Source organism: Mustelus asterias, chromosome 3 (assembly GCF_964213995.1).
Source record: "Mustelus asterias chromosome 3, sMusAst1.hap1.1, whole genome shotgun sequence".
NCBI lineage: Eukaryota > Metazoa > Chordata > Chondrichthyes > Carcharhiniformes > Triakidae > Mustelus > Mustelus asterias.
This window is the reverse complement of record NC_135803.1, coordinates 142,324,039-142,346,079: the sequence shown is the minus strand read 5'-3', so window position 1 is coordinate 142,346,079 and position 22,041 is coordinate 142,324,039. Positions and strand designations below refer to the sequence as shown.

The window sequence follows — 22,041 nt, the reverse complement described above, 5'->3', positions numbered from 1 at the left end:
CACAATGACCTGCTCAGCGCTATGCTGCCAGCCCCTCGGACGGGAATAGACCCTGCCCCTACTTTCCAGAGTGAATTCCGCTGAAGCACTCTGCAATGCTGTGTCGGAGATTTGTTCTGGTAATTGCACTAAAAAAACCGGCAAGAAATACTCGTTTTCCCATATGTTAGGTACTTAGATATTCTTTTGGGAGAATTCCAGCCATCATCTCATACCAATAGAAAATCCCAGGGATAAAGCATAATATGTCACTTTCACAAAACCCTTTTATTGTTTATGCAATTATTTTAATAAAACTCTGGATAATTATAAATGACAACTGAAAAAAAAGTTTGTTCAAATTTTAGCACCAAGTTCCCAATGACTTATTTGTAGCACTGATATTTGAATTTATATCAAGTTGTAGGCTCCTGTCATAAACATAGACTAGAATCCTACAGTGCATAAGGAGGCCATTTAGCCCATCAAGTCTACACCTACCACACTCCCACCCAGGCCCTATCCCCATAACGTCATGTATTTACCCTGCTAGACCCCCTAACACTAAGGGGCAATTTAGCATAGCCAATCCAGCTAACCCACACATCTTTGGACTGTGGGAGGAAACCGGAGCACCCGGGGGAAACCCACGCAGGCATGGGGAGAATGTGCAAACTCCACACAGACAGTGACCCAAGCGGGAATCAAACCCAGGTCCTTGGAGCTGGGAAGCAGTAGGGCTAGTCACTGTGCCACCCCAAACAGTGGATTTTTCACCAGTTTATTTCAAATTTGAAAAGCCACGGGGGGTTTGGATTGAAAAATACTCCTGATTTGTCTTGCTTAGTGAAACACACTGCAATCAGGTTGTGGGCTTGCATCGCATGCATGTGCTTTCGTGATGTCTGGGCAACCACAATACTATGGTGCAGCAGGTGCTGTGGCTTTGCTTCTCTCTTCTCTCGTTGGGGGAAATTGGTTGCACTCATGACAAATCAATGTGTTCCTCCTTTTGAGTTTTGGAAAGTATTAAAGCCAAACTTAATTCCTCTCGTATTGAATAGCATCTAAGCTGAAGGTCAATTATGCAGACCTTGCTCCCTTACCAAACATTTCACTTTTTTTCAGAATTAACTGGCAGATTATTTCTGAACTGTTATTTGCACAGACTTTCAATAACTTTGGTCATAAAGAAAATGTCCAGATAGGAGCAGATTGAAGTATGTTCCAGCCGAGTCTTCTGCCTGGCAGAGGTAATACTTAATCTAACCATGTCACAAAATACTGACCATTTCGCAACAATCATTCTTTTTTCCTGGTAAAGGACAGTGTGACTGGAATGCTAAACAGTGGAAGCTTGACAACTTTGCAGGATTTTAATCCACAGCGTGTCAAATAGAAATAGTTGTGCCCTCTTGTGGAAGAATCACTAAATGCCCAAGGTTTGGTTTTGAACTATAGCTAAAGCAGGTTGTTCTAACGGCACCAGAATTGATCATTTTCAAGATCTTTCTGGCCCTCTGATCCTTTGTGAGTTTCCCATCTTTGACTAGCTGATTTGGTGACTTCATTTGTCTCAATGTCAATCAAATCATGTGAAATGATGGAAGAAAAACAGATGCCCAATGTCTTTAACATGAACTTGTACCTCTGATTGTGAAGTTACATTGGCCAGTTTTCTGTTTCTGTGCTTATCAGCCCACATACTAGGAAATTTCCATTACATTACAGTCATTCGAGCAGAGAGCCATGATTGCTCTTTGCAGCACATTGATAATTATAGCAATTATAGTGAATGTTCTAGCCCAGCTTTATGTACGCTGATCTCATTACGACAGAAAGATGGAGCACACTGATGACTGTGTAACAACATTTGAGTTTTAGGGGCAGTGTGTTTAAATGTAAGCTGTTCCCACACTTGGTCTGTTTGTGGCAGCAAACCTTAGGGTGATTGTATCGTAATTCTCCAGGAAGGAAACCAATAATCTATAGTGCTGCAATTTGGAGTAACTAAAGTTGTTATTTATTAGTCACAAGTAAGGCTTCCATTAACACTGCAATGAAGTTACTGTGAAATTCCCCTAGTTGCCACAGTCCAGCGCCTGCTTGGGGTCAATGCACCTAACCAGCATGTCTTTCAGATTGTGGGAGGAAACTGGAGCACCCGGAGGAAACCCACGCAGACATGGGGAGAAAGGGCAAACTCACACAGACAGTGACCCAAGCTGGAAATCGAACCCGGATCCCTGGCGCTGTGAAGCAGCAGTGCTAACCACTGTGCCGCCCCGGTACGCTAGCACAGTGAGTGTTCAGACATACATGAAAATCAACTCAAGTTAATCTATCAACAAAGTATCTGCATCTTTTATAGCACCGATATCAGTGCTCCATACTCAACATAGCACCTCTCCTAAATAGTATCACAGAATGGACCAGTTTGGGCTAAAGGGCTTGTCTCCATGCCATAGATTCTATGAATGTTTTACACTTCTACTCAAATACTAATTGAGGAAAAGGGGTTGTACCAGATTAATAACTCAGGCCTCCTGTATGGCCTAGTGTGATTTCAAAATCTCCCATGCAGGTGATATTTTATAATTGCTGCAAATGCTATTAAATAAACAAGAGTGTGTGTATCTCAGAGCTGAAACGTAGCAGACATCAGCAAGAAACTCACAGCCAAAGATTAATAGCCGAGGGGTTTGTCAGTCCAGGATTTTTCACCCACTCGCTTTCAAGAAGTATGAATTGCAGGCTGATGCGTGTGAAAATGGAAAGCCTCAGGAAATGGGTTCAATAATTCTCACAAGAGCAATCAATATGGAATTGGAGTTGTAGATTCAGTTACAATCAGACATACTCAGCAACCATTCTGGACACTCGTCGTATTTTACCAGCAGCAGCAACTTGCCACTCCACCCGATTGCAATACATTATGATTTATTTCATGATAGAACCATAGAATAGTGCAACATTAGGAATTCATTGGTCAACTGAACCCAGAGGTTTTTCCCCCCCATTGCATAGTAACCATGCCTACACAAATCTGGTAGGTTGAAGGGTCGTTCTTAACACCTGCAGTCCTGGGAAGAAGAAGGGAATCATCTTTCTTATCTGTATTCTGTCCCTTATATCAGTGGAGGCTGACTATGTCTATTCATTGCAGCTAGAAGCTAAATCCTTGTATTCATTTTCAAAAACCTTGGTGGCTTGTAGCTGCTTGGCCTGCCTGTGATAATAGGGTATATGCTCTATGCCAGCTATGTTTTGTGTTTACGTGAGACTGGTATCAACCCATTCTCAAACTCCAGGATAAGGACCATATTTGGCTGCAAGTGGGTAAACTGAATTGCTCCCACCTTTTGCCTGGAGCTACAGACTCAGGAAGGACACCAAAGATAGGAACCTAGGAACATCTGCCCCTGTCTTTTCCTGCAGCAGTAAGTGGGGTTTGCAACTCACTGGAGTGTACCACTCACTAGTTCAGCATCACAGTCTGGTATTTCACCATGATCTTTTCCTTCTTAACCCTTTTCTCCTGAACCTGCCGACAACAGGCACACTTCCCTATCTCACCCAAGCGGTCATTCTCCAATGAAGCTTAGACAATGAGTGTCAGCAGGCTAGAGGGACACATTGCACACATGATTATATTCTCGCCCACCATCTACAAAGAATGCGGTCTGTCTAATTTAGCTTATTTCCCATTATGCTGGCAGGGTAATTTGCTTGTTGGCCAAAGTTCACAAGAAAATACAAAAATATAGTTTAAATTTATAATACTTGTTCAAAAATGATTAAATATGTGCTTATACAGTCAATATCTTCATATAATATGTAAGTGAGGCACATTGTGATACCTTTATATATAAGGCACACCGTGGTCCCTATTTTAAACTAATTTACTTTGTTTTAATAGTCTCAAAAAGTAGGGTTTCTGTATCCCCTGCTACACAGTGCATTCCACTCATAGTGTAAATGATTTTCGTCACCTGCCGTCTGGTCATCGACTCTGAAGTCTGGAACAGTTTCTCTTTATTTATTGTAATTCATGATTTTAAATATCTGTTAGCACAGATTTATTTCCATAAAAAATGCTTTCATCTGGCTACTGCTAAATCAACCCTTTCGAGTAGGTGGCCAGTTAGCTCAGATGGTTAGAGCATGGTGTTAATAACTCCAAAGTCGTGGGCTCAGTCCCCGTACCAGCCCAGTAAAATTGCCTATCCCTGTGCCGTCCTGGCTGATGTTATTAGCGTGGAGATGCCGGCGTTGGACTGGGGTAAGCACAGTAAGAATGATGTTATTAGGGCAGCACAGTGATTAACACTGCTGCCTCACAGCACCAGGGATCCAGGTTCGATTCCTGGCTTGGGTCACTGTCTGTGCGGAGTCTGCACTTTCTCCCTGTGTCTGCGTGGGTTTCCTCCCACATTCCAAAAGACATGCTGGCCATGCTAAATTCTCCCTCAGTGTACCCAAACAGGCACCGGAGTGTGGCGACTAGGGGATTTTCACAGTAACTTCATTGCAGTGACAATGTAAGCCTACTTACAGCTATGTTTTGTGTTTACAAGAGACTGGTATCAACCCATTCTCAAACTCCAGGATAAGGACCATATTTGGCTGCAAGTGGGTAAACTGAATTGCTCCCACCTTTTGCCTGGAGCTACAGACTCAGCAAGGACACCAAAGATAGGAACCTAGGAACATCTGCCCCTGTCTTTTCCTGCAGCAGTAAGTGGGGTTTGCAACTCACTGGAGTGTACCACTCACTAGTTCAGCATCACAGTCTGGTATTTCACCATGATCTTTTCCTTCTTAACCCTTTTCTCCTGAACCTGCTGATACTTCAGCTGACAACAGGCACACTTCCCTATCTCACCCAAGCGGTCATTCTCCAATGAAGCTTAGACAATGAGTGTCAGCAAGCTAGAGGGGCACATTGCACACATGATTATATTCTCACCCACCATCTACATAGGTATATTAGTAGCCAATTATCAGAAATGAGAAACTCTAGCTGATTTTACTCTCTTGAACTCAGGAGCATTAAGATATGATGCACCAAGATTTCTGGATAAAATTAGAGTTTGGTAAATATCACACCAAATATCCACAGCAACTCTATTACAGATAATTGTTCCAATTGTTCTGTGGGCTAGACACGTTGGGCACACACCTCATTCAGACCCATTCCCTCATTGCATGAAAGTGAGGAACCATCCCCTGTACTTGCGAATTTCTAACCAGCACTTAACAGTTGGATTTTACTACAAAATAAACTGCGCAGAGAGCTGACACTTCTCAGTATTTGCTTGTACTACTGAACACAGTTCCTTATTTTCTTTTTGTCATACTTTCTTGAGCAAACTCATTCATTGTTAAACCCAAGAGTTCTAGGGTCCTAAGGAAGTAAGCTGGTGGAGCGGCTGTAATCACAGTCTCGGATTTCTTAGTTTCAAATGGTGGAATTAAAAGTTTGTGTAGGTGAAGGTGAAGCGGCATTTTCCACATCTGCTTCTGGTCAAAATGTAGCTTCCGCAACAAGGAGTCACCCAAGACCTAATGGGTTAAATGAAGTGTTAGCAAGGGTTTCCAATAACTACTGATACTAGGACAGACACAAGACTCATTCAACTTCAAGTTAAGATTTGGACATAAATGCCTAATGTATCCCAGACGGTATGAAGAAAGATTCCCCCAACGTAAGACTGGAAATGTTAGCGTGAATCAATGATTCCCTTGAAGCTGGAGCAATATCATCAGTACTCATTAATACACAGACTTGTGAGCAATAAAGGTGGACAGTAATAGACTTCAGGACATAGATGAACTAGTGAAATTAGCAGGCGCATGACAGATGACATTTACTGCAGGGAAGTGTGAAGTGATACATTTTGGTAGGAAGAATGATGAGCTGCAATGTAGACTAAATGAGACAATGTTAAAGGGGATGCTGGAAGAGAGAAGGGAATTTCAGAGCTTAGTGGCACAGGGAGCTGAAGGCACACTTGCTAATAATGGAGCAATTAAAATCCGGATTTTCAAGAGGCCAGAATTAGAGGAATGTCGATGTCTCGGAGGGATGTGGGCTGGAGATCTCAAAGATAAGGTGAGGTATGGAAGGTTTTGAAAACAAACTATGAGAATTTTAAAATCCCTCACACAGACACACAATCTCCCCCACCCTTTGACAATACCCCATCCAGTAAAACATACTTCCCTTCTGCTCACTTTTCCTAACAATATCCCATTCCTCTTTCAGCACTCTATCCCTATTACACTACTACACTATACCCACCTGAGTTCGAGGAATTGCTGATTCCACTGGGAGGCAGAAGGGAACTCCAAGAACCTTGCCCAGCCGTGCAGAATGCACGTGATCCCCAAGAACCGCACAGAGTTTGACAGTGAGATGGACCTGCAACAGGCTCTCAAAGGCTGGAAAAGTAAGCAAACATTGGGAAATTGTCAATCTTAGTTAGGATATAGCCGCCTGACAGCGGCTTAATGAAAGTGAACCCAGACTACACAATCCTGTAACATAAATATATTTCACTTTCCCGCAAACTGTCATGGGGGTTGGGACCGGTGTTTTAAAAGTAAATGGAAGTTAAGAATGACAGGTCATGATTTTTAACAACTTTTTAAAATTTTAGACTGCCTAGGACTCTGAGGGATCCTTTGTATCATTTGCTTCAGTTAAAAGACTTCAGTTTAAGGTATTTCTGCCTGTGTAACTAACTATGCTAAGATTTAAAGATAACTTGGCCACATTTTAAACTCAGCTGGGCATTCTGGGATTAGCTTGGAAAGTTGACTGCATTTTTTTGAAAGTAATTTTGCAAGCAAGGATTTCTCATAAGCCCAAACACAACTTTTTCATGGCCACAGCTGCCAATTGTTTATGAAAGTTAGGGACACAGTCTGTACTAGCAATTTCAATAACACAGATAAGAATTCAAATATTGTAGTAACAGTTATCTGTTTAGTTCTGTCCTGTGCAAGGTTTGAATCAAGTCTGTATCAGGACTAGCTAGCCTCTGCTGGTCCCTCTCTCTCGCTCAAGTAATCCCTTTTCGCTTTCTGATGCGTTAATTTTAAATGATGCTCAATAAAGAAAGTTCAACTTCGGACCAGTGCGGCTTATCTCTATTCAAAGAAATGAACAGACCCTACAGACTCTTAAGAAACAGAGTTAAGGATACCAGTTTACTAAATCATCTTTTTTCCAGTACTTGTCCACTTTTAGTGATGGAGACAAAACTCAGAAATACACAATCCTCTGGCTTGTACCACTGATCTCTGCTCTATCTCAGTGGCTATCTGAAACCAGAGACAAGAGTGAAGATCATCAGCACAGAGGCAACAAAGCACTGCTTCAGCCATCACTGCTTGTGAAATGATCAAACTCCAAAAACTCCCATTGCTTCGCTCACAACATTCATGGCCCTTTCCCTAACCCTGTTTCAGCCAGGTTCAATTCTGTTAATCCTCTCATCATTGGGAGGTACAGACAGCAACCACTTCTTCAAAAGGATGGTTTCTGCTACCACCCCATACAGGAGCAGACACCAGTCCACATTCCCCTTCGAAGCACAAGACTCTGTTGTTACTCCCTGCTCTCACCACTGTCTGCACTATGGAAACTCCCCCAAGCCCATCTGGTCTGCACTCCTTTCACTGATAGACAGGGAGTATTTTAGCAGTTAATGTCTGACTGACTCACATGCCAGGGGTTGAAGCTGTACCAATGCACAGCCATCTGTAGTATCCAGAACCTTGTACCGTGTAACAGCCTTCTTCACTTCCTTCCGCTGAAAGTTTCCAGGAGTGGGATGAAACACAGGAACCACCTATCAGTGCGATAAAATATGGTAAAGCAACATCATTGCAAGTTTTACGAGCCCATAGAGGCAGGAATAGTGTTTGTATATCTGTGCTACATTCTAATCACTGCATGACTACTGGGGATATGGGGCTGTCATTACTTCCAGAACAGAGAAACGCATTGCCAAAGCAGCAGGAACTCAAACTTGTTACTTTTCTATATTTCTTGCATTTTCTCTGTAAGAGAATTGGTAGTTAACTACATCCAGGTTACTTCCATGGATGTTATTTGGTTATTATTAGCAGGAAGAATGCTTTGAGGTAGAAAGACAGCTGTCTCTCTCTTATTTTCTCTCCCTCCATCCAGGGAAGTGTCTCAACATGGCCCAGCATCTCCTTCAACAGTGGAGCCAACATCAAGCCCTCATTATGGAGAGATCTCATGTGAGGAAGCCACTGTGTTCTGTGCATCATTCCACAACACTGCAATACACTGTTGCCTGTTTCTGATTTTCCACACATTTTTCACTAACCAGTCGCCGTTTTTCACTAAGATAAAGGCAAAATACCACGGATGCTGGACTCTGAAATAAAAACAGAAAATGCTGGAAAATCTCAGCAGGTCTGACAGCACCTGTGGAGAGAGAATAGAGCCAATGTTTCGAGTCAGAGCGCTGACGAAGGGTCATCCTGACTCGAAATGTTGGCTCTATTCTCTCTCCACAGATGCTGTCAGACCTGCTGAGTTTTTCCAGCATTTTCTTTTTTTGTCTTTTTTTCACTGCTCATTCTGATGGACACGGTAAGAAGTCTCACAACACCAGATTAAAGTCCAACAGGTTTATTTGGGATCATGAGTTTTCGGAGCGCTCCTTCTTCCTCAAGCTTACTGTGCCCACCCTAGTCCAATGCCGGCATCTCCACACCATTCTGATGGAGATAATGGAAGGGATGGGGTGTTATCAAATAGAATAAATTACCAGCTCATGCTCCCCAATATTCTGTTTTTTCAAAGCAACATTGATTTCTCCCTCTGCTGGTTCTGGGACACCCACTGTCACCGCACTGTTAAAAGAGGGAGACAGACACTAAATACAAATAAACCAAAAAAGAGAATCCACCAATGCACAGAACTCTGGAGCAGTACAGTGTGATTCACATCATCTTTATGTACCATAAATTTATCATTTCAAATCATTAAACTTGATGCTGTCATACAGAATAAATTGATCCAACATACTTATGTAATTAAACAATGCAAGGACTTCATTATATAGTACCTTCTCACATCCTCGGGGCTTCCTGAAATAGTTTACATCTAATGTATTACTTCTGAAATATTGTTGTTACGTCGATAAGTTAAGAAATTTAAGAAATAATTATGTGTTGACAGCCAAGACATTGAAGGGGATTAACTCGTTCTCTCACCGCCTTCTTCAACATCTTATCATAACAAGTTTCACAATCTTTTCTATTCTGATCCCAGCCACTGATGCATCCCCTCCCACTCTGCCTCTGGGGCACTCTCACACTTCTCTGGGCGGCATGGTAGCAGAGTGGTTAGCACTGCTGCTTCACAGCTCCAGGGACCTGGGTTCGATTCCCGGCTTGGGTCACTGTCTGTGTGGAGTTTGCACATTCTCCTCGTGTCTGCGTGGGTTTCCTCCGGGTGCTCCAGTTTCCTCCCACAGTCCAAAGATGTGCGGGTTAGGATGATTGGCCATGCTAAAAAATTGCCCTTAGTGTCCTGGGATGCGTAGGTTAGAGGGATTAGTGGGTAAAATATCTAGGGATATGGGGGTAGGGCCTGGGTGGGATTGTGGTCGGTGCAGACTCAATGGGCCAAATGGCCTCTTTCTGTGCTGTAGGGTTTCTAAGATTCTAAGATTTCTGTGATGCCTCCCAGTCTCACTCTCAAAACCCTGCTCACCCCTATACATATACCATTGTTTTCTTGTCCCTCCACCATCTCTTAGCCACACTTGCATATCTGCAGTGATACAGGTCCTGCAGCTGGCTACAAAATAAGTTGGGGACAGCATTTAGCACAGTGATTTTTAAAAATCAGCGGGAAAGAACACACACATCTTTTTTTTAAATTTAAGCTTCAATTTAAGTTGCGTTTCAAAACATGGCAAAAACGCTTGACAGAGTTTTAAACAAAACTGCTGACTGGAGTGTTACTCCCAGGTCAAATGGGTCAGAAATGTAGTTAGTGATAGCCCTGTTATTATTATATTGGATCAGGATTATCATATCAGATCAGTCACGATCTCACTGAATGACGGAGCAGACTCGTTGGCCAAATAGCCTACTTCTCTCCTACGTCTTATGACCTGTGCTCGTGAATTTGACTTTGTGATAGCCCTGTTACTCACAGTGCTCAGTAATGCACAGCTGCTAACAGCTGTGGTATTGGCACTTTAACACAGCAAACCTTGTATGAAATGGCTTTAATGTGGCTTGAATGCAGAGAAATGCAGAAGCAGCATGGTGGCACAGTGGTTAGCACTGCTGCCTCACAGCGCCAGCAACCTGGGTTCAATTCTGGCCTTGGGTGACTGTCTGTGTGGAGTTTGCACATTCTCCCCGTGTCTGCGTGGGTTTCCTCCGGGTGCTCCGGTTTCCACCCACAGTCCAAAGATGTGCACGTGAGGTGGATTGGCCATGCTAAATTGCAACTTAGTGTCCCAAGATCTTAGTGTGGGTTAAGGGGATTAACACGGTAAATGCATTTGGTTATAGGGAAAGGTCTGTCACTGATTCGGTATAGACTCGATGGGCCGAATGACCTCCTTCTGCAATGTAGGTATTCTATAATTCTATTCCAGGAAAATTTATGTCAGTCTGTGCATAATGCCCATTTCTAGGTGTAACCAAATGGCAGCTCCATTTTATTGTTGAATTGTTAAAAGATACTACAATTGTGTTTTTATTATAGTTAGTGCAGATTTTGGTTCCTTTGATTAGCACGTGTGACAAGAACCCCAGGTTAGCATATACAAACTTTTATAAATTTTCATTTTAAATTTGTACCATAACTCAACCATTACCAGTAACTGACAAATGCTTCCTTCCTTCTCCGAGCTTGGATGAAGGCATCCTCAATGAGTTTGGTGGTGTGATGACAGGTGGAAAGTAGCACTAGGCCAGAGCAGACCCTGCGAAGGAACAGTGCAATATTTGCCAAGAGTTACCTTCTGTTAATACAGAAGAACATGAATAACTAGGTTATTCACAATGAACAGATTATATAGCACCAGTAGTCAGACCCCAAATTTTTGGTCCAATCTGGTTAGGAACTTTAAAGTGAATAAAATATGAGATTCAAGACACTTGCATAAAGACACAAAATTCCATAGTTTTTGAACAAACGAAACAAAGGGCAGGCTTTACCGTGGAACCCGTCGTGGAAGCAACCCACCAGTAACGGGATCTTCTTGTCCCACCATTGTCAACAGGCTTTCCCTTTGAATGTACTCCTTGTGCTGGGAAACCCATAGAGGGAGTGCGCTTTGGCAGGACTGAAAGATCCTGCGTGTGTGTACAGCCAGAAAATTCCGGCCAAAATAAACTTAAGATCAGAAAGATAAACCAAATCTATCTTATACTTTTGGGGGAAAGAAAACTGCACCATAGTGAAGGTTTCTTCACAATTTCATGACAAGAAATACCTAATGTCACAAACTTCTAACAAATAGTTTAATACATGTTGTACAGATATCATTTTGTTCCACACTTACACATATCATGCCACAAAATTACAAAGGTATAACCAAAAAAAAGCCAGTACACGTAACAAGTAGGATTTAAACATCAGAGAATTATTATTATTCAGAACCTGCTTTTCCTCCTATACTCGTTCTTTAAACTTTGGACAGAGTTAAAGAGAGAGTTTAACAACGATTACATGTTTTTTTTCCCCCCATAATCTCTTCGTGGTCAACTAAAGGTAGGGAAGAAACATTAAAGTTTCCTTTAGAAACAGTTTGACCAGCTTGTATTTCTAGATTGTACCTGGGTTTTCAATCTCTCTGGTTTAACAGTAAATCAATACTCCCCGGGTCAATGTGGATGCATATTATTCACTCTAAGATAGAAATGATTTCTGCATAGGATTCTCAACATTATTACAGAACATGGGATTTTTCTAACTCTTTTCCTCTGTTGTTGCAAACATGCCTTCAATGGGTCCTCTAAGTTTGCTACAGAAAACATACACGCCTGTTTGAAAACCTGCTTCAAAATGATCTTCTTCACTCACTTCTTCCACAACAGATTTCGTAATTTAATTGTTTTGATCAACACCAGATAAATATTGGCACTGAGGGAGCTTTCCTCACTTTAGTCAAGTAATTTTCTAGCTTATTCAAGAGATGTCCCACAGCCTTCTACACATGTTCCATATTCTTCTTGTTGATGCTTGAGAAATGGAATCTTCATCGCCACTTAGAGTCATAGAGGTTTACAGCATGGAAACAGGCCCTTCAGCCCATCTTGTCCATGCCGCCCCTTTTTTTTAAACCACTAAGCTAGTACCAATTGCCCGCATTTGGTCCATATCCCTCTACACCCCTCTTACCCATGTAATGTCTCAATGCTTTTTAAAAGACAAAATTGTACTCGCCTCTACTACTATCTCTGGCAGCTTGTTCCAGACACTCATCACCCTCTGTGTGAAAAAATTGCCCCTCTGGACCCTTTTGTATCTCTCCCCTCTCACCTTAAACCTATGCCCTCTAGTTTTAGACTCCCCTAACTTTGGGAAAAGATATTGACTATCTAGCTGATCAGTGCCCCTCATTATTTTATAGACCTCTATAAGATCACCCCTAAGCCTCCTACGCTCCAGAGAAAAAAGTTCCAGTCTATCCAGCTTCCCCTTATAACTCAAACCATCAAGTCCCAGTAGCATCCTAGTAAATCTTTTCTGCACTCCTTCTAGTTTAATAATATCCTTTCTATAATAGGATGATCAGAACTGTGCACCTCTTACACAATTTCATCCCAGTATATGTTTGTTCTCTTATTTTTCAATTCTTTTCCAAGCCTATTAATCTTTTCATTCACAGCAGCAACTATTCTGGTCAGTTCAGTTGCCTTTCTTTCAGAATCGTCCTTATACAAGGTTAACAACTTCACACAGACATTCGGTTCATTTTGCAATCTTTCTCCCATGGTTACTGACGGCTCCTTAAGACTTTTCCAATTCACTCATTAGATCCTCAATTATCTGCTTTTAAAGTTTGGATGTGCTCTTCCATGCTGTATACCTCATCCTTTTTTATGCTCCAGAATGCATCAAAGTTCAAAACTTTCATTGCTCTTTTCGCAATGAAGAACAGTTCACCAGTTTTGTTTTTTACTCTACCTTACTTTACCCCTACTGTACTCCTTATACACCTCTGACTGTGTGGCCAAATTCCCCTCCAACTAGATTTTCAAGTTTGCTGACTACATCACCGTAGTGGGTCGGATCTCAAATAATGAGGAGACTGAGTACAGGAATGAGATAGAGAATCTGGTGAACTGGTGCGGCAACAATAACCTCTCCCTCAATGTCAACAAAATGAAGGAGATTGTCATCGACTTCAGGAAGCGTAGAGGAGAACATGCCACTGCCTACATCAATGGGGACGAAGTGGAAAGGGTCGAGAGCTTCAAGTTTTTTGGTGTCCAGATCATCAACAACCTGTCCTGGTCCTCCCATGCCGACACTATAGTTAAGAAAGTCCACCAACGCCTCTACTTTCTCAGAAGACTAAGGACATTTGGTATGTTAGTTACGACTCTCACCAGCCTTTACAGATGCACCATAGAAAGCATTCTTTCTGGCTGTATCACAACTTGGTATGGCTCCTGCTCTGCCCAAGACCGCAAGAAACTACAAAAGGTCATGAATGTAGCCCAATCCATCACGCAAACCAGTCTCTCATCCATTGACTGTCTACACTTCCCGCTGCCTCGGCAAAGCAGCCAGGACATTCGTTCTCTAAGGACCCCACACATTCTCTCGTCCACGTTCTTCCGTCGGGAAAAAGATACAAAGGTCTGAGGTCACGTACAAACCAACCCAAGAGCAGTTTCTTCCCTGTTGGCGTCAGACTTTTGAATGGACCTACCTTTATTAAGGTTGCATTAAGTTGATTTTTCTCTACACCCTAGCTATGGCTGTCACACTACATTCTAAACTCTCTTGTTTCCTTCTCTATGAATGATATGTTTTGTCTGTATAGTGCGCAAGAAACAATACTTTTTACTGTATGCTAATACATGTGACAATAATAAATCAAATCAAAATTAATTCTGCATTGGTCCTGTATCTGTGTTCTATTGCTCTGGCATAATCACTGGTGATATGTTAAATAAAATAAAATCCATTATGCTCTGTTTCTACATTTTGTTATCGGACTTCCAAATTACATTCTGATCCTGTGTGTACTGTTAGTTTCACGGTACTTCCTAAAGACCTGTCAGATTTCTACATTGAAGCCACTTACCTGTTACTTGCTTTTACAATGTGGAGTTCTTTCGAAAGATGCAATTGCTGCTGAAGTTCTGGAAGCAGTGAGGTCAAAGAGAGGTCTTTACCTGATGTACAGTGAAAAAAAAATGTTTTGTTTCTTTTAAGCAATGATTCTCATTCAGTCAGCAGTAACTAATCAGTTTTTGTAGTCAGGTTGGAGCTGACACGATACTAACATTTCATGGTCCACTGCTGGTCATAGTCCATCATTCAGCAAATGGAAAGGGGGGAAAGCATAGAAACAGGTGTAGGCCATTCAGCCCATCAAGCCCGCTCCATCACCGAAACAGATCACAGCTGATCATCTACTTCTATGCCATTTCCCTCCACTATTCCCATGTTCTTTGATGTCATTAATATCCAGAGATTTACCCATTTCTGTTTGGAACATACTCAATGATTGAGATCCATAGCCCTCTGACATACAGAATCTGAAACATTCACCACCCTCGATGTGAAGAAATTCCTCCTCATCTCAGACTTAAATGGCCTGCTCCTATTCGAAGACTCAGAACGCTGGTTCTAGGCTCCCAGCCAGGGGAAACATCCCATCTACATTTCATGTTCTGAAAGAATTTTGTAAATATGAATGAGATCACTTCTCAACATCTCAGGAATTAGTCTGGTGAATTTTTTATAGTCCCACTATGGCAAATATGCCCTTCCTTAGATAATGAGATCAAAACTATACACAATACCCCAGGTGAGATCCCACCAAAGCTCTGTACAACCACAGCAAGACATCTTTACTCCTGTATTCAAATCCCCTTGTGATGAAGACCGACATACCATTTTCCTCCTAACTGCTTGCTGCACCAGCATACTAGCTTTCAGTGACAGCCAGGTTCCTTCAGACATCAACACTTCCCAACATCTCACCTTTCTGTGTTTTCTACCAAAGTGGATAATTTCTTACTTATTCACGTATTCCATCTACCTTGTTCTTGCCCATTCACTTAGCCTGTCTAAATCCTCTTGAAGCCTCCTTGCATCCTCCTCACAACTTACATTCCCACCTAGTTTAGTCTCATCAGCAAATTTGGAAATATTACATTTGGTCCCCACATCCAAATCATTTATATAGAATGTGAGTAGCTGTGGCCCCAGCACTGATCTTCACGTACCCCACTGTAACAACCTGCCATTCTGAGAATTACCCATTTATTCCAACACTCTGTTTTCTGCCTGGTAACCAATTTTCAATCCATGCCAATACATTTCCCCAATCCCATGCACTCTATTTATTGTTTATTAATCTCCCCTGTGCGATCGTATGCAAGGCCTTTTGAAAATCCAAATATACTACTACCCACGGGTTCTCTTTTGTCTAAGCTTACAAGTAACACCCTCAAAAAACTCCAACAGGTTTGTCAAACACAATTTCCCTTTCATAAATCCATGTTGATTCTGCCCATTCATATCATTATTTTTTAAGTGTCCTGGGATCACATCCTTTATAACAGCTTCTAACACTTTCCCCATTGATGTCAAACGAATAGGTGTGTAGTTCTCAATTTTTTCACTCTTTGCCTTGTTAAATAGTGGGGTTACATTGGCTGCTTTTAAGTCTGCTGGAATCTTTCCTGAATCTACAGAATTTTGGAAAACCACCACCAATGCAACCACTATCTTTATCGCCATTTCCTTCAACATTCTGGGATGTAGCTCATCTGGTCCAGGGGATTTATCAACCTTCAATCCAATTAATTTTGTGAGTACTATCGCTTCATCAATAATAATTTATTCCAGTTCCTCATTTTGACTACTTCCTTGGCTCCCTAGTATTTCTGGGAAGTTTTATATATTTTCCTCTGTGAAGACAGACACAAGGCTAAGGTTTTCCAGCCGCATTCACCCCAAAACCGGAAAATCCCGTCGGAGGTCAATGGATTTCTGCATGGTCGGTGCCCCGCCCACTACAATTCCTGTGGCAAGTGGGACGGGAAAATTCCACCCAAAGTTTTGTTTCTCAGCCATTTCCCTATCCTCCGTCATAAATTCTCGTAGCGCCACATTTAAAGGACCCATAGCCGTCCTTTAACTCACAGCCAACTTTGAGAGCCACGATTTACAAACGCTACAAAAACACTTCAGAAACTATACTTAAACTGAAAGAATCTCAAGAGGTCTCCCTGTGGTGCTCTGAGAGAGAGTTCATCAGGGTCCCCGTTTTTGTGTATGCGAGGGCAAGGAGTGGCTGACCTCAGTGTATCTGCAGTGCCCTCTGTGGGAGAGTTTGGAGTTTCTCCAACTGTAATATTTACGAGTCAAGTTCTTTTTGTACTTCCTTTTTAAGTGGTGAACAAAGAATTAATACCAACTTCTTTCCCTCCCACTCTTTCCCTTGACCCACATAATCTCTACACAGTTGACAAAACTCCTTTTTTTACACAAGGGACTCTTCCTCCAACAAAAACCAAAACTTCATTTGCCTTCCAATGTACAGCTAGCTTCCATAATATTCATACTTATATCTTTACAAGATTCTACTTTAGTGTTTTGAGCAACTTGAATAATAACATTGCTAGTAAAACCAATTGTAAAGCATAGGAAAAGGAACAGAATCCTGGCTCAAAATTGCAATTCTGTAGCAGCACATTATACCTGAAATGTATGGAATATCACCACACTTTGAGTGTATGTGTTTGAGTGTAACAAACAGAATATTGTGGGTCCAAGGAAGCTAAGCTTGTGCTCGAAAATAGTGATATTTTAAACACCTTTCTTCTGCTTGCAGTCCTGCCCCTCCTGAAGGTATTAACTTCTTCCTAGTGTCTGTTTCCATGCTGCAGGGACATCCTTCAGTACTCCTTTCATTCAGTATCAGTTATTTGTGTGTGAGCATTGTCAGTGAGTGTTGTACAGAAGAATCACTGCTGGGGCTAACTCTGTCCTCACCCAGCCTACAGACACATACATGTCACAAGTGCATTCTCTATTCTTCAGTCGATCTGAACATACTCCTCTATCATTGTGCCCTTTGTTGGCATGAGCTACTGCCACAATGAAATATTCTGAATGATTTTCTTCACCCATCAGTACAACAGCAGAGCAGAATAATGATTCAAACTGCATCCTCCCACACATTGCAGGCAGAACACTAATTATGCTGTCATTTTCTCCCTTTACAATTTTACCAATGCTCAACTGAGAGGAAAGCTGGATAGTTATTTCCAGCATTCAAATCAAGGTTGTTCTGTAACTAGCCACCAAGAGCTGCATTAGGAGAATGTCGGTGTTAGGAGAATGTGGCAGAGGGTAATTCTACATCTAGTTTTTCTTTTCTTCATGGATAGGCACTGAGCCTTTATTCAATGCCATCGTATGACCGCAATTTTTAGATCAGAGCCTTACTGCGAAGGTAAGGATGCTGCCTGGTTTGGAGGGTAGGTCTTATGAGGAAAGGTTGAGGGAGCAAGGGCTTTTCTCTTTAGAGCGGAGGAGGATGAGAGGTGACTTAATAGAGGTTTATAAGATGATGAGGGGGATAGATAGAGTGGATGTTCAGAGACTATTTCCTCGGGTGAATGTAGCTGTTACTAGGGGGCATAACTATAAGGTTCATGGTGGGAGATATAGGAGGGATGTCCGAGGTAGGTTCTTTACTCAGAGTGGTTGGGGTGTGTAATGGACTGCCTGCTGTGATAGTGGAGTCAGACACTTTAGGAACTGTCAAGCGGTTATTGGATAGGCGCATGGAGCACACCAGAATGATAGGGAGTGGGATAGCTTGATCTTGGTTTCGGACAAAGCTCGGCACAACATCGAGGGCCGAAGGGCCTGTACTGTGCTGTACTGTACTGTTCTATGTTCTATGTAAGGGTGGCCTGAAGGTACGTCCTGCAACCTTCAGAACCCCAATACCTGGCACCACCCAGACTGGAATGTTATTTTTAATCTGGTTCAAATAAAGGCGACACACACACTTCAACTCAAGAATGTGCACACTTACCTGTGATGGGGAGCCCTGGAGGTTTACTGATGGCGATCAGAGGATCTGGTGGGGAAGCAAACATTAAGTTTAGGACTCAGCTTATTCTGTTACGCACACAATGCATTGATTAAGAGAAATGCTACATGCCATGTCACTACGACACAGAAACTACAAGGAACACGCCTTTGTTGCTTAATAAAACTATTCATATGGAGCTGAAACCTTGATCTGAGCTTGGCTGAAGGGAATAAAGACAAAGTAATTAAACTTGCAAACTCTCAATGGTAATGCATCTCAAACAAAAGCAGAAAATGGTGGAAAATTGATTATTTCTCCACAGACGCTGTCAGATCTGCTAAGATTTTCCAGCATTTTTTGCCTTTGTTTCAGATTCCAGCATCTGCAGCAATTTGCCTTTATCTTAATGTATCTCACGTTCTTTAAAATGTTTCACATGACCTACATAATGTGCATTAAACAAACTTTCTCCTTATTGTTGCGGAGCAGTGGAATCTCTTCAGTAAATATTGGTGTTTCTACATCGACGATCTTTCAATTTGGCAAAGACATGGATGTAAAGGACATAGTCACTGCACAAAAATGTAATAAATTAACTCTTTTTGTATATTTCCAATGTTCATAAGGTTAAAGTTAAGGATCAGATGGCTAATGTTTCTTTAACCACAGGGTTTAAAATGAGTCTCCCCAATCCCAATCATTTTCATTTGTATTTATTCATTCATGAAATTGGGACTGCCCTTGGGAAGTTGATGGCAGCAGGCAATGAAGACAAATGGTATGTTGCCCTTCATAGCGAGATTATTTGAGTACAGGAGCAGGGATGCCTTGCTGCAGTTATTCAGGGCCTAGGTGAGGCCACACCTGGAATATTGTGTGCCGTTTTGGGTCTCCTTATCTGAAGGATGTTTTTGCTATGGAGGGAGTACAGCAAAGGTTTATCAGACCGATTCCTGGGATGGTGGGACTGGCGGCACGGTGGCACAGTGGTTAGCACTGCTGCCTCACAGTGCCAGGGACCTGGGTTCGATTTCTGGCTTGGGTCACTGGCTGTGCAGAGTCTGTACGTTCTCCCAGTATCTGCGTGGGTTTCCTCCAGGTGCTCCGGTTTCCTCCCACAGTCTGAAAGATGTGCTGGTTACGTGCATTGACCATGCTAAATTCTCCCTCAGTGTATCCGAACAGGCGCTGGAGTGTGGTGACTATGGGATTTTTACAGTAAATTCATTGCGGTGTTAATGTAAGCCTGCTTGTGACACTGATAAATAAACTTTAAACATATGAGGACAGAGATTGAATCAGTTAGGATTATATTCACTGGAGTTTAGATGAGTGAGATTTGATTTGACTTATTGTCACATGTATTAGCATACAGTGAAAAGTATTGTTTCTTGCGCGCTATACAGACAAAGCAGAAGGAGGAAATGAGAGAGTGCAGAATGTAGTGTTACAGTCATAGCTAGGGTGTAGAGAAAGATCAACTAATTGCAAGGTAAGTCCATTCGAAAGTCTGACGGCAACCGGGAAGAAGCTGTTCTTGAGTCGGTTGGTACGTGACCTCAGACTTTTGTATCTTTTTCCCGACGGAAGAAGGTGGAAGAGAGAATGTCCGGGGTGCGTGGGGTTCTTAATTATGCTGGCTGTTTTGCTGAGGCAGTGGGAAGTGTAGACAGAGTCAATGGATGGGAGGCTGGTTTGCGTGATGAACTGAACTACATTCACGACCTGTAGGGATATGGGGGTAGGGCCTGGGTGGGATTGTGGTCGGTGCAGACTCGATGGGCCGAATAGCCTCTTTCTGCACTGTAGGATTCTATGATTCTATGATATCTATGACCTTTTGTAGTTCTTTGCAGTCTTGGGCAGAGCAGGAACCATACCAAGCTGTGATACAACCAGAAAGAATGCTTTCTATGGCGCATCTGTAAAAGTTGGAGAGTGTCCTGGCTGACATGCCAAATTTCCTTAGTCTTCTGAGAAAGTAGAGGCATTGGTGGGCTTTCTTAACTATAGTGTCGGCATGGGGGGGGGGGAAACCAGGACAGGTTGTTGGTGTTGGTGATCTGGACACCTAAAAATTTGAAGCTCTCGATCCATTCTTCTTCATCCCCGTTGATGTAGACAGGGGCATGTTCTCCTTTACGCTTCCTGAAGACGATGACAATCTCCTTCGATCTCATAGAAACTTATAACATTCTAACAGGACTAGACAGGGTAGATGAAAGGAAGATGTTCCCCATGGCAGGGGAGTCCAGAACCAGGGGCTCACAGTCTTAAGGATAGGGGTAAACTATTTAGGACTGAAACGATGATTAATTTCTTCAACCAGAGAGCAGTGAGCCTGCGGAATTCCCTATCACAGAAAGCAGTTGAGACCAAAACATTATTTTCAAGAGGGGGTTAGATATAGTTCTTGGGGCTAAAGGGATCAAATAATGAATGGCAGAGCAGGCTCAAAGGGCTGAATGGCCTATGCCTGGTCCTAATTCATATGTTTATATGTTGTAAAAATCCATCTGTTTCACTAATGTCCTTTAGGGAAGACATGTCATCTTTGCTAGTCTGACCTGTATGTGATTCCAGACCCGCCACAATGTGGTTGATTCTTAACTTGCCTCTAAAGTGACCTAGCAAGCCACTCGCTTGTACCAAACCACTCAGTGCACCCCCTCCCTCACCCCACGGATGTCGGGACCTCCCACTTCATCGGTTGCATGTTCCCCTCCCCAACACAGGTCTCCGGCATCGGGGCCATCCCAAAGGGTCCCGTGCCCCCATCCCCCCCACAATAGGACCCCTGACATGATCCACCCCTGCACAACCCACCTGTCATGGCCCCCTGCATAGCCCCCACTCAGGATTCACCCTCTTAGCAGTGCCCAACTGGCACCAGTGCCTGGTGCCACCGCTGGGGTGCCAGTTGCACCCCGGCAGGTGGGCATGTCCAGCTATTGCCCCAACCCCCCCAGGGGCTTCAATGGTCTCCATGCACTCCCACCCAGCGTCTGAAGGCTGGTGAATTCCGTGTGCTGGAATTTGAATGAGCTATGCATATTTAAATACGCTAATCGGACTTGTGCCCTTTCTGGGACTGATCTGGTTCGCGCCATTAGAAAGGGGTCGGGAGAATTGGTTGACACTGGGCACAATACAGAATTTTAGGCTTGCAAGCTATTTATTCTTTGGGATCGGCCCAATTTGCTCCAAGCATGGTGCGGTCAGAGAATTGCTCCCCAACATTCTTCAGGTCTTGAACACAGTTTCATCATCTGAAGGTCTCTTCTTAACTTCTGCATGTCACCATCTCATTGTGCTAGTTTTTAAAAGAAATACAGGCTTTAAATGCCAAGTAATCTTTAAGAAATTTAGGGGTGGTTAGCACTGCTGCCTCACAGCTCCAGGGATCGGAGTTCAATTCCGGCCTCAGGGGACTGTCTGCGTGGAGTTTGCATGTTCTCCCCTTGTCTGCGTGGGTTTCTTCCAGTTTCCTCTCACAGTCCAAAGACATGCGGGTTAGGTTGATTAGTCTTGCTAAAAATTGACCCTTAATGTTCTGGGATGCGTAGGTTAGAGGAATTAGTGAGGTAAATATGTGGGGTTACGGGGATAGGGCCTGGGTGGGATTGTTGTCAGTGCAGACTCGATGGGCCAAATGGCCTCCTTCTGCACTGTAGGGATTCCATGATAAATCAGAACTGAGTAAATGCAAAGTGACAACTCATATTTCCACAGTAATATTAAACTTAGCCAA

At 42.7% G+C, this 22,041-nt stretch overlaps 1 protein-coding gene across 2 annotated transcripts in view; it reads right to left on the bottom strand.

Moving 5' to 3' along the window:
* Positions 1 to 255: 255 nt before the first annotated feature.
* Positions 256 to 22,041, bottom strand: part of LOC144491666 (mitochondrial mRNA pseudouridine synthase RPUSD3-like) — a 29,451-nt gene continuing 7,665 nt past the window's right edge. For both annotated transcript variants that reach the window (XM_078209829.1, XM_078209828.1), the window contains exons 4-10: positions 18,291 to 18,335; positions 14,313 to 14,403; positions 10,866 to 10,973; positions 8,793 to 8,877; positions 7,712 to 7,838; positions 6,284 to 6,423; positions 256 to 5,544 (exon numbers count right to left, since the gene is read on the bottom strand). In XM_078209829.1, the coding sequence (XP_078065955.1) occupies positions 5,320 to 5,544; positions 6,284 to 6,423; positions 7,712 to 7,838; positions 8,793 to 8,877; positions 10,866 to 10,973; positions 14,313 to 14,403; positions 18,291 to 18,335 (821 nt within the window). In that variant the 3' untranslated portion in view covers positions 256 to 5,319. The remainder of the gene's footprint in view (positions 5,545 to 6,283; positions 6,424 to 7,711; positions 7,839 to 8,792; positions 8,878 to 10,865; positions 10,974 to 14,312; positions 14,404 to 18,290; positions 18,336 to 22,041) is intronic.